Source organism: Varroa destructor, unplaced genomic scaffold, assembly GCF_002443255.2.
Source record: "Varroa destructor unplaced genomic scaffold, Vdes_3.0 BEIS01000003.1, whole genome shotgun sequence".
NCBI lineage: Eukaryota > Metazoa > Arthropoda > Arachnida > Mesostigmata > Varroidae > Varroa > Varroa destructor.
In genome coordinates, this window is record NW_019211456.1 from 24,237,874 (window position 1) to 24,254,519 (window position 16,646).

The following is a 16,646-nucleotide window of genomic DNA, read 5'->3' on the forward strand; positions in this document are numbered from 1 at the left end:
TGATACCTGCCTGCCTGCCTTTTCAAACCGTTTACCAGGAAAACAAAAATCTTGCGATATAATGAGCACAATGTGGTAAGTGCCAAACAATGAATAGGTAGCAGGATTTCCTTTGCAAACGAATTTTATCTCGAATATGCGCAATGGTCAAACTAGAAAATTCTGCCTATAAGAACATTAACGTTGACCGCTTTTCTAGTCAGATGGCTCCATTTCTATCCACATAATTGAGATGATATGAGTGACATCGGGTCGAGCGTGATTTACGTATCGTATGAGAGCTTGTTAATAATAATAATAGATGTACTAATTGTCTTCAGATGAATGAAATTTCTATAAAAAGTGTTTTATTTTATCATTTTATTTGCTGTCATGAAGTAGACCAAAGATGATTCTGTCACTTTCTCTCTGTAAGTTATCGCTAAACACCGACACGTCAACAGTTATGATATCTTCAAAAAACAAACATTCATCACTAAACAGTCGTAAAAAGCTGATGCAGTACGAATTGAAACAGGAGAATCTATTTGATCATATTCCCCCGTCTGTGAAACGCGACGAGGTCTGGGCATTTGAAGCGGTCGATGATTACAAATGACGGAAAACGGTCACATACGGCAATACTGTGAAAAGGAAAAAAAAAAGAAAATCATAATAATAATAAGCTGTAAGATCCGTGGCAAAGCCCATACTAAAGCCGAACGGAGTATCGTTATTAATTGGTAGTATTAAAAAAATAATTCTGCACCGAATATGAGCTGCCACATGGCGAAACAATTAATTCAGATCACTACTATCAATAGTCAACAAGACAACAATATGCCGTTGAAAAAAAAAAACGACCGGAATTAATGAATAGGAAAAGATTTGTCTTCCGCTATGAAAATACGAGACCCTGAGTTACTTGGAAAGAACTGGAACAACTTCGATGGAAATATTCGCCGTGTAACCTGGATTTTCACCGCTTACTTCGAGCTCTGCACAATTTTCCTAATGATGTTGATTTAATTTTAATTGAGAGATACAAAGATCATTTATCGCAATTTTTTACCTAAAGACCATAAAGGTCCAACAGTGATAATGTTACGAAAAAAGATGGCAGAGTTATCAGTCAAAATGGCCTCAGTTAGTTCAGTAATGTTATTTTAAAATATAAAAATATTTATTTAACTTAAATACGGTCAGTGCTTTTTCGATGATGCAATATATTTTTCATAAGATCTAAATAAACTCAATTCGAAGCCAAAACGATTAGCCCTTTTACTAGATAAGCTTTGTCACCTTCTGATTTGGATGGTATATATGCCAGCTATATGTATAAATATATATGCCAACTATATATATATACATATATAGCTCTTTTCCTTTAAAGTATCCCATTGGTTATTTATTACATGCAGTTGTTGAAATGTAAGTCAGATATTAAAAAAAATTGCAATGAGCGTCGTTTCTCGATTATTTGTTGATACTGTCTTGGATGGTACTTTCACAACTTCATTGGTACGCTATTAACGTGGTGAAGTTTCCAGCTCACGTCAGAGATCAATCTGGCAATAGTACATTAAAGATCATACTCGTTTTGTAAATTCCACGGTAGCAGCAAGTTCTACAAGAAAAGTTCCCGCAGAGTGAAAGATGCGTGTTGCAGAACTACGGAGCGCCGTGAACTTTGTATTCTAAAGGTTATAGCTCATAGTTATGCTTTAAAAAGTAAAATGGAAGAACGATTTGCGTCGTTTAGTTTATACAGTTACTATATTATCAAGAGTAAAATTGTGAATAGCGGTACCGAACCCTATGGACTCTTGCGGGTGAATCTAAACAACTTTTTATCGACGAAAAAATATAAGGGATTTAATCTGCAATACGTCTGGCTTTGTGGTTAGTCAGTTCAAGTCAATATTGTTCCCTTCGGTATAGCCTATAGCAACCTATTTGCTAAAATATGCTTTTGTATGCGAAAGTGTTATTTTAATATGTACATGTACACTAATCAAGTAACATTTTCATTGCTATTCAGAGCACTTGACTTTCCTTATCCAGAAACAGCTGTGTACAAACGCCAGTTGATCTATAGGTTATTAGGCTCACCGAAGTGCTTGTTCGTATACAATCTCGGATGGAAGCTGTGTGATGGACTGTCTTCTCCGCTTCATTTCAACCATTGTCTCTCATACCTCTCGTACTGAACAATTCACTCTCTATCTCGGCAAATTTTTGCGCCTATCTGCTACGACATTCAGAGAAGGCCTCGGTGGATTGGAGTTCAAAACGAAATTCTCAATAAGCAATGGGCCTCCAACAAGGGGTCCAGGAGTCAAGGAGCAACTAGTCGATTTCTCGTCGCACGACGAAAGAGTTGTCTTCACTTAATGAAGTAATTCAAGATTCCCTTATTATCAAATCTTCTCAGATCATGTTTATCCCGTAAGCAAACGGTGCCATTTTAGAGTCGAATAGGTGAACCGCTGTCGTTAGAAGAAAGAGATTTGGGGCCCTGATCATACGAGATACCGTCAACGCTTTTTTTCATCTTCCTGTGCTGTGCGACGGCAAGGTTGAAGGGCTGAGTGGCTCGATATATGGAAACTTGTTAATGTACTGAAGGAAAAAACTGAAGGTAAGGGGCAGTTTATCCCCGGCAGCGATTTTGTCTCTTTTGCTAATTTATGCTGCTTCCGTCTTATCTAGGTTGACCAGTAATCTCATTTCCGTTACTGCCATATAAAACTTAGTCAGAGCCTGCTTCACTTGATGTTTGCTAGTGTCCTGGAGTGCCAAACGATCGGCGTAAAGGATAACTTCAACCACTTTCCTTCGGGTCTTTGTTCTATCAGGAAGATTTCTAGATAGGACTGAAAACAGAAGGCTCGGATTATCATCTTGGGCCAGGCCAGTTGCACGACAAAAAGTAAAAAGCTCCACCATCAATGTCCCGTCTAAAGCTAAGGTAGTTTTTTTTTGTACGGTCGTAGGCAGCAGCACAAACATATTCTGTGGTATGTCTACGTACGCAGAACCAGATCTCTGGACGCAGCGTCAAATGCGGCCCTAAAGTTAGCAAACACCACGTATAGGGGTTTGCTGAACTGCTAAGTGCGCTTTTAATATCGACCATCAAAACACTACATGCCGTCCCCGTCAAACGCTCTTTCTGAAATCCAAGTTGTTTCCTCGGTATAGCTTTCCTACTTTCTAAGGAAGGAGACAGTCTTTTAATTAGCAGACCGGCGAGCAATTTGTAACACATACTCTTCTTTGCAATTCCGTTCCATGAAGACGGCAAAGTTATTTCGCATTCATCCTCTTGAATTACCAATAGCGAAGCATGCTTTTACTGAACTGGCAAGAAGAAGAAGAAGAAGAAGAAGAACGAGGATGATTCTCAGATGCCTACTGCGGACCTCGCTCGGGTCCGTTGCCTTACAAATTTTCAAGCGTCAGCAAAACTCTCAGGGCGGTAAACTTTCGCTCGAGTAGACTGCGCTCTATCACGAATTACACATCATCACTAGCAAAGAACAATGGCATCACTCAAAAGGTCACTAGTCGAGAACATACCAGTGAAGCGACTGATCAGTGCCGTTGGGCCTATTAGATATACAGTTGATCCATATCGTGTTAGCCATTTGTATACCTGTTGCTTTGCTTCTGCAACGTGTCTATTCTTCATCAGTTCCAGGTATCTCTCCTATTGCGGGGCATATGGTATTAGGCAGATTGGCTTGAGCACCGCGGCCAGAGACTAAGCTGCCTGCTGCACTTTTGTCAGTCGTCTGAAAGTGTCTAGGGCAAAGCAACAGATGTTATCGGATTAGGGTCTCTGTTTTGTAAGGGCAGTGGGTCAGACGGATGCATAAATGATTTCGACGAGATGTCGTATGCAGCTCTTTATGCTGATAACATGAGATACCAAGACGACGTATATGGTTCCTCTCGGAGAATCTCCATATATAGGCTACTCGACAGGTTTCTGAAAGTCCGAGATGGTTCTACTGGCACCTACAGATTTATAACGATCGGGATGTCTGAGGTCGATTGCCCTGAACGGGCTATTTCTTTTAAATAATTGAACTTCCTTTCAGGTAACGTTCGTCGCAGTGACATCGATAGCCGTTGCTCCAGTATGTGCTTTACATGCCGATGCCGGTCTTGGTTGATTATCCAGCAGCTATACTCTACAAATATGTCTCAAAGCATTGATGTGCGATTTAAATCAAGTTGGCACAGGGGAACGTTAAAGCTACCAGTTATGATTAGGGGAAAGATCAAAGGGAGCGACAGCGTTTTCAGACCGCCAATGAGCTTCTCTTTTAGCAGATATTTGAACGGGGCGGTGAAGACAGATGAAACGGGGCGGACATAAGCGGCTACGATAAAAATACGTCGGACATTATCTTCAACTACTTTTGGCAAAGAGACACCTTCCCTATGATTATAAGATACAGAGACGCCTGCACTGGAACCTCCTGGGCCGCTACTCTTTCGAATTGAGCAATTTACGGCGTAAAATCCGGAGAAATAAGCGAACGAGTCACCCGGGTTTTCATCAGCATAATGATATCGACAATTTTCTACACAGACCATCAGTTTAAGAGGCGCCACTACTACGCAATCCCATGCTCAGCGTCTTGTTGGAGCTTGGCCTCGTCGAATACTTCACAATCGATCCCTGGTGTACTTGCGATGCATTGGCGAAGATCGCCACGTTTGGAGGACTCTGCACAAGCAGAAACCGCTATGAGGATTTGATTTACAAAATCCTCGAATGTTGGCGCTCGTGGTAAAAGACGGTAGCGATTCGGGCCTGATGATGCGCTGATTGCTGCCATGCGTAGACGATGATTCCTTAATGCAGGTCAATGTTTGTAATGATCGGTTTCCATGTTCTGATTGGTTAAGCTACTTGGCTGCTGAGAGTCGTGTCTTCATGTTCCATTGGGCCCCCATTGATTTTGGTATGCAGAAATAGTTTGACCTTTCTTACAGTACTAAGGGCTATTTCTTGCTACTTCGTTTCGGCAGCTGTATCAGCTGCTCCTAACAACTGGCCCAATTCAGTAATGACGAGGGTTACATCCTCGTTAACCAGCTCCGTCGCGAGGATATCGTTCGAATACAGGAACGGATAATACATGGACTTCGGCTCCTGGCTGGTTTCTCCGCTGGTCCTTCTACTGTCCAAATGTACTTACCTCTTTTAAATTTTATACATTCGTGGTATTCCGCCTGCACGAATATTGCTACCAGGTTACTTACGGTATCCATCCGTGTATTGGTCAGTATCGGCCACCACATTTGCGATATCGATCATGCTTCTGCGCGCCCGGCCCTTTTGGGGCAGGAGCTGTTTTAAAGCCGGCTCAATGGGCTTAATGATGTGGTCGCAAATCAAAAGTACCTTCCTCATCGGTAAACGGAAAGCAGGTACGTTCGGCGAAGGTCCGGAGAAGCCGACCGTATCGCTATCTGCTGTTTTGAGCGGCTACATCTGCTTCCCTTTTAGCTGGGTCGCTGCTTTTTCCAGGTGAAACACGAACGATAAACAATTTATCGATTTCGGCTCTATTGTATGTAGACACTTCAAGAACCCGCTTTGACACGCGTTGTGCTTCGCTATAGTAAATGGTTATATCACGATACAGGCCACATAAAACGTTCTGTTTTGTTTTGAACACTACACGGATGGGCTACCTTGACAACTCTAATCAAATTTGGCACAGACGTTCGCACTGCTTCAACGGGATTCCTTCACGTGGTACGTAGCCATATAGCCAAATACATTACCGTTACTGAAACACCTGATCCGTTTAGCGGGTCCGCTCGTTACTGTCGTAATTGGCAAGAACTCCTTCTAATAGTGTTCACCGCTGTTTTAGCGCACGTTCGCTTGGGAAAGTCGTACATAGGTACTCCGACAGTGTGCATTCACACCTATTAGAAACCAGTTTACTTTCAATGCGGGTTTTTCGGCTGCCGGCGAATGAGTGAAATCAAATCGAGTAGACTGACCTTGTAGTATGCGGAATTTGGGTTATGGCTTGATTGGGATATGGCTCCCCACATGCCCATACGCATCGAACCTGAACCGACAACTTCTTATTGTGCAAAATGGAACAAGCTGTTATGCCCATGTAAGAAATTCCTCCTTGTAAGAAGTGACTTCTGGCTGAGTGCCAACAGTGAGCAAATGTATTTGGAAGGTGAATTCTGTTAACGTAACGAGGCATATTTGAAACATTGCTATATGAGCCTATGTATACTCTTTATTTATTTACGAAACTATCAGTTTCAGGCTCGTTTCTTTTACTTTTATATTACTAGACGGTCAAGGGGAGTTAAAATATATGGTGAGAGACGTACGATTCATGTGTGCCTTCGATCATAGGCTAAGATGTCATTTTGATTAATGTATAATTAGCTGTAACGAGAAAGATAGAATTTATTATAGCTCTAATTTTCACTACTATGCACATGTTTCGAGTCGAAGTACACTCTAAACCCTGTTTTAACGCTTCTTCAGTTACTACTTGTACCATGTTTTTAATTTTTTCAGTCCATCGATATTCAAGCTGGGCTTCGCTGTTGCATACGTGGCGAAAACCCTTTAGGAGAGGGTTCAAAAAGGCCCTTCTGTCTTCCGACTCTCAGAGATTTCCGGTCAAAGCTAAGAAAAGGGGTGGAGTTCTCATTTTTATACAACAACGAATAGTATGATTCCAAGGCGAAAACACAGTTTCGGGCAAGCTATAATCCGCTATCGACTCTGATGCCCAAACTCTACTAGTAGAAAATTAGCAACTTTGTGCGTACTAATAAGACGGGCCTGAAATATCGTTAACAGCCAGCCTGTTGCACTCAAAACATCGTGTCGCTACATTAGAGGATGCGTCGCCCTGAAAAGAAACCCCGTCACAGCAGCTGTAAGACGGATGGTAAGCCTCCACTAAACGAGCAGATCTAGCAAATATTCAAATCTGCGCTAGCTAATGGTGCTATTGATGATGATCTTTTTCTATTTAAGACTGCCTTAGAGAATCGAGAGAAACTTTCGGATGCATGTTTTTTACATACCCGGTATGACGTTGCTCAAACGAAGGTCTTTTTAAACTCACCGTTCAGCTGTGAAGCCAACCGTCAGCCAAACAGACAATGAGGCAAATACTCCTGAGAGAAAAAACGCAATTTCACAGGCGCCCGGGTTGAGATAAATCTGAAATGGACATGGATTAATATAAACAAACAATACTTTGTAGATTTGAACAAATTATTTCAAAGAACGGTATGTACACCTAAATATAATATTGCCCATTAAAAATGTACTTTGGAAACGTGTTCAATACAGAAGCGAACAAATAGAGCCGCTTGTTAGAACTTCAGAAGCTTTCACCAATGTATTGGCACAATAATAATTAATGCTAAATAACTATTGAATTATTTTAGGATAGTTTACTATGATGTAAGAGCTGATCACGATATGACGCCTAAGGTAATTTTTAGACGTGAATATATTTCCAGCGCCATGATAAGCCCTATTTATTTTAAAATTAAACATCACAAATTTTAAACTGGTGGTTTTACACGATATCTACAATTAAATTATCTAACCAACAATGTTCAAGTTCAAGGGAAGTTGCGGTTTTTCTATACGAGGACTATTTGCCGCCGGGCTGGCGCTTATCATTGCGCTACCAACGCGAACGTAAAATTTGAGTGTTAACATCTAAATGCGTTTCCACAGCAAAATTTCGAACTTCTGTTATAAATATATATAAGTTCGTATGTCACTTATGTCTATATCCAATTCTAAGTTTTCCTAAAAAATGTAAATGATCGAGCAGTAGATTACACGACTTCACAATCCGTTCCGATATGTGTTTTCCCAGACTTTTTATAGCAGACGTTCATGTCTTCAGTGATTGAACCCACAAAGGCTGTAACTACTTTGATTGAAAGATCTTCGCAACCTTCAAGTCCTGTGCAGAGCAAGGGGTCTGAATGTAGACGTTCGACCTTCGCTGATATTTTCGCAAAGGACTAGCTTACGTTTAATCGAGAACCCTCAATAGTTACCCGCATTTAAGCGTCCCTAATGAAAATTGGGGTTCTGCGAATTTCGTTAAGTGAATCCTAGGATTAATGACAATCAACGGGCATGATTCACAAGAAGGCGACGTCTGTGTTCTTTCTGCACGTAAATCCGGCTGTGTCAAATAAATGACTCTCAGCAACACCTGCGGCATCTTTTGCGGCAGTGGCAGCAGTAGCACGCCTGATGACGCCGCTGAGGGCGCTGCGTCATCACTATAATATTAAATCGATAAAGTCTGATTTTTGATACTATCAGCAGCTCGTGAGTGTCACAGATAGCTTTCTCAGCGGACGGTGCGAAAAAAGGTCCGCCATCGAGTAGTTTACGATGTAAGAACGAATCTCACCGGTAGACGCTTAAAAATGTTTATGTTAAACAACATAATAGTTTCACTTGGAGCTTCGGGAATCTAAGAGTGATAATTACATAGTAATAATCTCGGAGCGGATCATGTCATCGGAGCATCTTAATTGGCGATCTCAGGTAGTCGGCTTGTGTCTTCTAGATGAAGCTTGGAAGCAGCGTCAAGCTAACATTGTGTTCCGCGCGCAACCTAGAAAACCTTTGCACACAAATAAAATTAAATTCATAAATAAAAATTCACTGGACATTTATTAAATGCTAAGAAATTCGTAGAACAAATTCGTCGCAATTAATTTCCAAATGAGAGTTTTATCCTATGAACACATAAGTGTTTGTTTTTTGCAATTTTTCGCAGGCTCTCTAAAAGTTTTGCATCCCGATTTTTCCATCCAAATTTTGGCCTGTGTTGCACTCACTTAATTAAATTATCTTAATTTTCATCATTAGTGATGCACATACAATTAAATATCCCGATCGATTCACATCCTCATTTGGGATTTACGTACGACAGTTGCGTTCCATTGAGCATCGCATGCGTTTAACGCGAAATTTTCTTTTATTTTAGTATTGAATAACGGCCTGTAGTCCTGTCTAGATCCATTATCGTGACCTTCATGGTTGGACCGTTCTTCAATGTGTCTGCTTCATCATTTTATTATCTGAAGCATTCGTTCGTGTTACTGTAGTAATTGTTGGATATTGACTTGGTCCTCGAACGGCATCACCTGATAGTCTCTATAATGTCTTATTCTCATTGATCCTGTGCGCCTATTTTTTTCATGCCGAACAGTACTCTATTTGATAATAGTTTTGAAACCATCGAAAAACGGCCGCTGAAGTTTTTCCGCTACATTATCGTTCCCTAATTATATACATACAATACGCATAGGTCATGTCGGGAAAGCACTACTTTTCTACGAATGCACAATATCAGGTACGGGACACAGGACAACTAGAACTTCTGAAGGCAAGCCCCTTTGATGACAAAGGCTGAAAACTAAATTTTCTAAACATTATCTATTCTGCAAACTCACTAAGCAGCAGCTCATTTTGTAGAGTTTTAACCGATTGAACTTCTGCGGATTGCGAAAGCGACCAACTGATTCAAGAGAACAGGAACAATCTTAATTGCGTCATAAATTTGTCGTTTGCCAGATAGATGGTTTCAGGGCTGAATGAATGTTATGAAAATTTGCGCCTAGCAGTGATCATAGGAGGCGATCGTATGCCCTTCATGACGCACGACGCGTGCTTTCAACGCCTGATAATCATTGAACCAAATAAACCTTCGCAAAAAACGCGAATCATCTTGAGTATTACGGCATGATAAACAAACTGATTTTATATCCTAGGTTGTGACCGTTCTAAGTAAGCATTATTCTAAACAACCGCTTTAAGCGATAGCATTATGCGCTATAAAATCTTACCAACGTTTGAGCCTACAGACTTACAAAAGCCTGCCGAAATAACTGCGAGTCCCTGAGTTTTAATTTCTTTTTCTTCAATATCGTCTCTTTTCCTCTATGTGTGATACCTGCCTCATACATAATTCTACATATAGTGCATAAACCAGGGTTAGTCTTAAATAGACCTTAGAAAAATGTGTACGGCTTATCTTAGGGTGCCTGGAACTCAATTTTCGCTCTTTGGTAGCGTCGTCAAATCCTGAAAGAGCTTATGATGCTATCCACCGTAGAATCCGTCTCTACATAAGTTGAAACGCTACAGGGCTGTGAGAATGTTCTTCGTTCTCATGTGCTTCTTCTACACTGAGCCCGTTACAATAGAAACTTGGCCTGCCCAACATGCAACCTTACATAGGCATGTATCCTGTGAACGCTACTGTTTATTTATCTATAAACAATTTCGTAACTAGATCTTTTCGTACTATGAACTTACCGATCTCATAAAGTAATGAGAGTTTTGCTTCATTACAATTGGCCTGTGGTAAATTGCATGTAGCAGGGTCAATTGTGGAGATCCTCCACTCAATCCCGGATCCTGTGCCTATCGAAAAAAATTCCTTAGGGGTTTTGTTTTAAAGATCAGGCTAACCTCCACATAAAAAAAGCTGCTGGACATCTGCTGTGCTTGTCAGTTGAGCTGGTAATTTTAGGTGGAAGTAGTGTTGAGAAGGCTGGCCGCGAAAAGTGCGCGATATTCCATATACCTTTATGATAAAAACATACAAAGTTCCGTTTCCGCCCCTTCTTAAACGTCGTGTTAACTTCTGAGCAGTTTTCGCCTAAGTACCTATTAACGTGACGCATGATGCCCGGAAATACGATTTTGTGGTTCGCCTGAGGTCTTAGTTGGCTCAGTGTCTTACATATTTATCGCAACTGTGGCTTACTCCCTTCCTCGACCAATTGCAATAGGCAGGTAGCGTTCTCTAAAAATCACGAGCAGCGCGAACGGTAAAAGTTCCTCAGAAACTCAAGTTTTACCCATGGGCTATGAGCGTACCTCTAATGCCCCCTCTTGCATTGTACTTAATGCTATAAGCAATTGTTTAAGATAGCCCTTAGTTTGCAACGCTATTTGTATGCATAGTTCGCTAAGGTTTCTAAGGTTGCTAACAGTAAATAAACTTGTGCTAAAAAAAGTTATTCGATTAATTTATCTCGAGATGTGAGGCGGAACTAGCTAAGCCTAATCGTAGTACGCATGAGCAATAGATAAGCGCACATAGAGAAAAAATCTGATGGTTTCAGGGAAAGAAGACGCTTATTATTTTGTATGCTGTAATAACTTATACCGTAATTCAACCAGACAATTGAGCAGAGTGAAATTGCTTAAATTCTATTCCAACTTAATTCACCTCTATGCGAGTGAATATAATTTTGTGTGTTTTTGTACCACAGCATTATGCCTCCTTAAGGCTAATCTGAATCCTAGTTTTTTAGTGAATTTAGTTGCAAAAAAATATCTAAGTGTGCCGATTTAGATATGTTAGACGAGTTAATATGCAGAAGCTTACATGGCAGTGCGCCCCAAGAAGGGAATACTTGGCTTTCCAATGTTCGTTGGGATTCACTGTGAATTATAAGTAAGAAAGCATGCTATAGTTTATGGGTTAAGGTATATGGAATGAAAGGTGTGAATTTAGATGTTTAAATAAAATGTCTATAGGTCACAATGCGCAGACGCAGTTTGCCCGATATTGGGTACTTACCGGTTAGTTCTAAGGTCTCTCATAGACCGTGACTTTGGTATAGCGTAAACTGCATCATACTGTAGGACTCGTAAAAGTCCAATTTCGCAATGAAGGCTTTGCATTCGAGGCAGATAACCGCCGGATGGATGGCGGTAGGCACGTGACCCTGGGGGCCAGCAAAAAATACGGGTGAGGGCTTTCACAGATTTAAGCTGTTTAAAGGCAGACATAACCACCCGTCGTACGCATGGTAATGTAAATTAATCATTGCCTAAGGGACGGAAGCCAGATCAGACACTGTATAGGTTCCCCGTATTTTCCACAGATTAAGTGTCTATATATATATGTATATATATATATATATATATATGACTGTGATAGATGTTGGCAGACGGCAATAACCAGTGGCCTGGAAATGCCAAGAGCATCGCCAAAAATACAAATATTAATCACGTCAGGTAATTGTCGATTCGCGTCATGGTAGAAATTGTCCTCAGGTCTATCGAGAATCGTTGCAATTGATTTAATGAATGAGAGCCGACTGGTGCCCGCAAAATGAAGGCACCCGCCCTGATAAGGCTGGCCAAGTTGAAACGAGTAAAATTATAACAGGGTTGACAATAATATAAACATCAGTGATCCGAAAGCACAATGTGAGCGGCTCTAAAGCGCTACTTCCTGTCGGTGAGTATGCTTTAATATTTCTATACAGGGACGATCATCTGATTAGGATCAACTCCAAAATAAAAAGCAACTAAACGTATTTCCACTAATCTTTTTTTCATCATAAACTTATTCATTAAAGATTCTACTTGAGTACATACATTTGTCCGTCATCCATGGATTGTCGTAGATCGAGGGCTATCTAGAAAAGGGATTTACGTTTCTGAAAAGAAACACAGTCCGATGTGGCATGTGGTACGAAGATATCCCTAGGCTTTTCTTTTCCGAGAAGACCATGAACTTTGTTCGCCACCAGGAGATGGATGCTTTCTTACATCTCAACCCGTTCCCCTTCACTCCTCCAAGTAAGTAATAGAGTAGTTGCATTATTAAAGAACTAACTCAATAAGCAGCCAAGCTTCAGGCGGGCTATGGCCTTTTAGATCATGTGGCACGACCCTGTTCAACTTTTTTTTTATGAGGACACCTAAAAAGCAAAGCATAGTGGACAAACTGAAGGAAAATTTCCGTGCCGCCATTTAAGGGTAGGGTCAAATGCGTGGGACGATTAGCCGAAACTGTGAAGTGCATCACTGTTAAGGGATCTCATTGTATAGGTGGGCCTATTTCAAGCCGACGTGTCCTTTACCGAGGATAGGCATAGATTTAATGTGTCTCCTAAGCACGCCGAGAAAGGCGTCTTTGTTCCTCGTGATGTATGTAAGCTATGAAGGCACCCTGCCTAGTAACATCGTCGAATAAAACGGACGCATAGTTACAACGAATAGATTTTCAGTTTCGGCCGGCGGTCGGTATACGTATATAGCCGGCCGCTTAATAGCCAGTCGTCAGCAGTCGAGTTTCGTCTGCTCGAACTTGCAGTAATGACAACATGCAATGCGTGCTGCATATTTACATTATAGAAATATATGCAGACGAATATATGTGTACTGTATTCAGTCATCATCCAGTTATCAATAGGTTACTCTCGTTATCTTTAACCTGCACACATCTTTGATTAAAAATATGCACGATCTAGCCATCAACACTAGTTAAGCCATTTTATGGCAAAGGACCTGTTGACGCTGTAGCTGGCAATTTTATATAATAAACTCAATAAAACCTATATCGGCAATACATTTGATAACTTTCAATAGGAAATGCGACTTATGGCCATGTCATAATAATTGTACGAGCGTAAACGTGTTAGTTAAGTCTAACGCAAGTTAACCACAAGTAGTATCCGCTGTCATGAAAACACCCGGTAAGTAGGAAACTTATTTTAGTTATCTGCTGGCTTTTAAAAGAAAGCCGACTTTCATTATTTGTACATGCCAGATACATCAGCAATGCAAGATGGAGGTCGGAGGACCTAAGCAACGTTTTATTCGAGCAGCAATGAGGCATTTAGAAAAACCATCAAGTAGAGCGCTAGGCTTAACTAATACGCACACCGTGTATATTTTTCTGTTGTCTCCCCGCAATATCAACCTAGAAATCGCTTTAGAATCGAAGAATGTATGTCCGAGTGAAAGTGCTACCTTTTCTGTCTGGTATACGACCTTTGTAATTTACCGTCTAGGTCCTGATTTTCCGCCATAAAATTATATGCTATATCCCTAGCTTTTGCATTTATATTTCTAGCGCTGGCTAGACTATTCGGACTATTGTTTCCTGCCTTTCCATGCGTCAGCGATTTCATGTTCTCGCATTTTTTTGAGTCGGCTTGGCAGAATTCAGCCCGAGGTAGCACGAACCCACTCTGCTCTTAGTCAATCCGCTTCTTTTAATGGGTCGCTAATATATTCTGTGATACGTATTGTCTTCGCCATGGGGTGGTCTTTGTTTCTGCCGCGCTCGAAATCCATTTGCTTGCTTGTCTGCTAGGTAGGCAGCATGTGTTATGCTCAACGCGTGCTGAACGCTAAGTTAGCAGACTCAGTACTTGCATTTAGAGTATTCCACACAAAGCGTGCCTCTGTACGTACTCGTGTATGAATAAGTAGATTAACATCTATCGAGAGACATATTACAGTAGATTGGCGAATATTGTCTACCTTAGTGCACCAGCGGTATAAGGTAGAAGAAATCCCGTCTAATTAGTACCATGCAGGAATGCCGAGCGGCCTTCAGGACACACCGTCAAACACAAAACTGCAGGCCAAATCGATTCTGACAAGTGGCATACTTTTCTCTGTTGCGTTGCGTAGTACCAGCCTAGAAACCGCAAGATAATGCACAATGTTATCAATGTATTTTCATCGCACTGATGATCCTTTAGGCGTAACAGCTAGAAATAGCCGGACATGCTTAAAAACTTCATAATGTGCACGGAGAAGAGGTTTATTCTGTGTGAAAGGGTTTGCACAAAACAATACCGGTGAAGTTTCAATGGAGGACCAGCATGCTTGGTGAATCATCGGTATATGTATCTTTCTATTATATTACAGTATAGAGAACTGATCGTACACCTAAAGGCCTGCTCGGAAATCGTTTACAACTTTATGCTGATAGATGGTTAAACATGAATATATTAGATCCATAAGTATGGAGATACCACCCATTTATTCGACTCACTTAAAACTGCTTGAAACAAGCCATTTTCATCTCTTACAACGACCACTTCCACATCAAAAACAGTTGTTTCCTTCAAAAGGCTGGCCACTTTTCTAGCCCTGGTATCACGCTTTTCGATGACCTTGTCTAGAAAATGTTTTTTTGCTGAGCTCGAGACCTTTTCATCAACTGTGACGTTGGAAATCAAACATATCTTTATCATTTTCAGTGTATCTCGTTGCAGCGGGCTTACTTTATTAACAAACAGAAACACACCGTTAATTAAGAGCAACAGCGGCATATAGTATCACCCAAAGGGTACAGTTATTGCAGACAAGAGATCTCTTTTATTTGCACTGTCCAGTTGGACTATATTGAAGTTCAAAAATATGTGGGCTGTCTTTCGTAAAAAGCCTACTCTATTTTTTGTTAGAATATCGGCTTCTGCATAAACATTTGAGTTAAGTAAACGCTTAAGTAGGTGGCTAACAGTTGCAGAAGTAAATGTCTATCGATGAATTATGTACTTCTAGGCTGATCAATAAATAAATATTTTATGTCTGATACTGCCATTAAGCGATACCTCAGACAAAGCAACCGAGTTTAAAAGTACGCTTATTCTCTGAGTACATCGTACTTCGTATACGTGCCAACACCCTTGAGAAAAAAAGAACAATCATCTTTTATCGTTCATTATGCCACAGGCGCAATAAATTGTTTTAAAAACTTGAATAGATATCCGAGTGTCCTTTTCTAGCCATAAAAAAACTGTTGAATATGGTTTTATCTTATTCTTCTACTTGGTCCCTTCTGGTTGTTCAGAGTGATCTTTTTAGCTTAGTAGACCCTTCAAACGATATTACGTAGCCCTAGCGAAGGCCATCGTAAAAGGGAGCAGCCTGAGTCAGCCATGAAGGAGTTTCGGGTGTCTCAAATAAAAGATGTTTGTTTCTCCGCATATCGCCTAATATACCTCTCTCTGTAATGCATGTAGGTATATATGTAATATTATAGGAAGCTGATAAACGTGTGCTTCCGTTTATGAATCGTTATGTTAACATGCAATTGATTGCTTCTTTTTACCATACACAATGATTTGCCTCATGGTAAAGTTTCGTTGTTTCAAATAAATGGGGCATATCAGTGGCTTTTGGATGAATGGATTTCCAGAAAAAAGACAAAGCAAGGTAAAAGTTGGCCGGAGCAATACTTTAAATAGTTATCTGTAGTAAAATAAGTAATATCTAGATGATCATATTTGGCTTCAATATGAGCTCTGTGTTTTTTGGAAATTGTTCTTTGCTTTGCTGTCATTCACATTTACGTACGATTGAAATAAACGCCATATTGCATTGTATCTTGCTTTTGACCCTGTGACGTATTCGATAGATTTCCTTGCGCTTTAAGTAAAATAAAATTAATTTTTTTAAGATGTTTGTATTGAAAACTAGTTTTCTTAATTTCTCAGATAGTGTCAAGATTTCAGATTGTTCAGTTTGGCATAGAGAAATAGTTTACTACGCCTAAGAATGATATAATGTATTCTCAGGACAAAATAAGTACAATATAATTAAAGGTATAATAAACATCATGAACTGCTAGTAATAAGCTTATTTCCTTATGTAACAATTTTCATATAACACACGATGCGGTGACTAGAGTTTTAGAGGTTCGCACAAGCTCTAAAGTATCGGCCTTCGACGGATAATTGTGCGTGTAGAGGGCATAAAAACAAGTAAAGTACATAGATGCTTGACTGAAACAGTAGGAATGGATTATGAGGCTCAATAAGTTCGGTTTTTAATACCGCTGCTA

General features: G+C 40.3%; 1 protein-coding gene across 4 annotated transcripts in view; it reads right to left on the minus strand.

Moving 5' to 3' along the window:
• The window catches only part of CNMaR (G-protein coupled receptor), a 50,113-nt gene that overhangs the window by 11,671 nt on the left and 21,796 nt on the right, over window positions 1-16,646 (minus strand). For all 4 annotated transcript variants that reach the window (XM_022798410.2, XM_086984383.1, XM_086984384.1 and 1 more), the window contains one exon: window positions 7,116-7,213. In XM_022798410.2, the coding sequence (XP_022654145.1) occupies window positions 7,116-7,213 (98 nt within the window). The remainder of the gene's footprint in view (window positions 1-7,115; window positions 7,214-16,646) is intronic.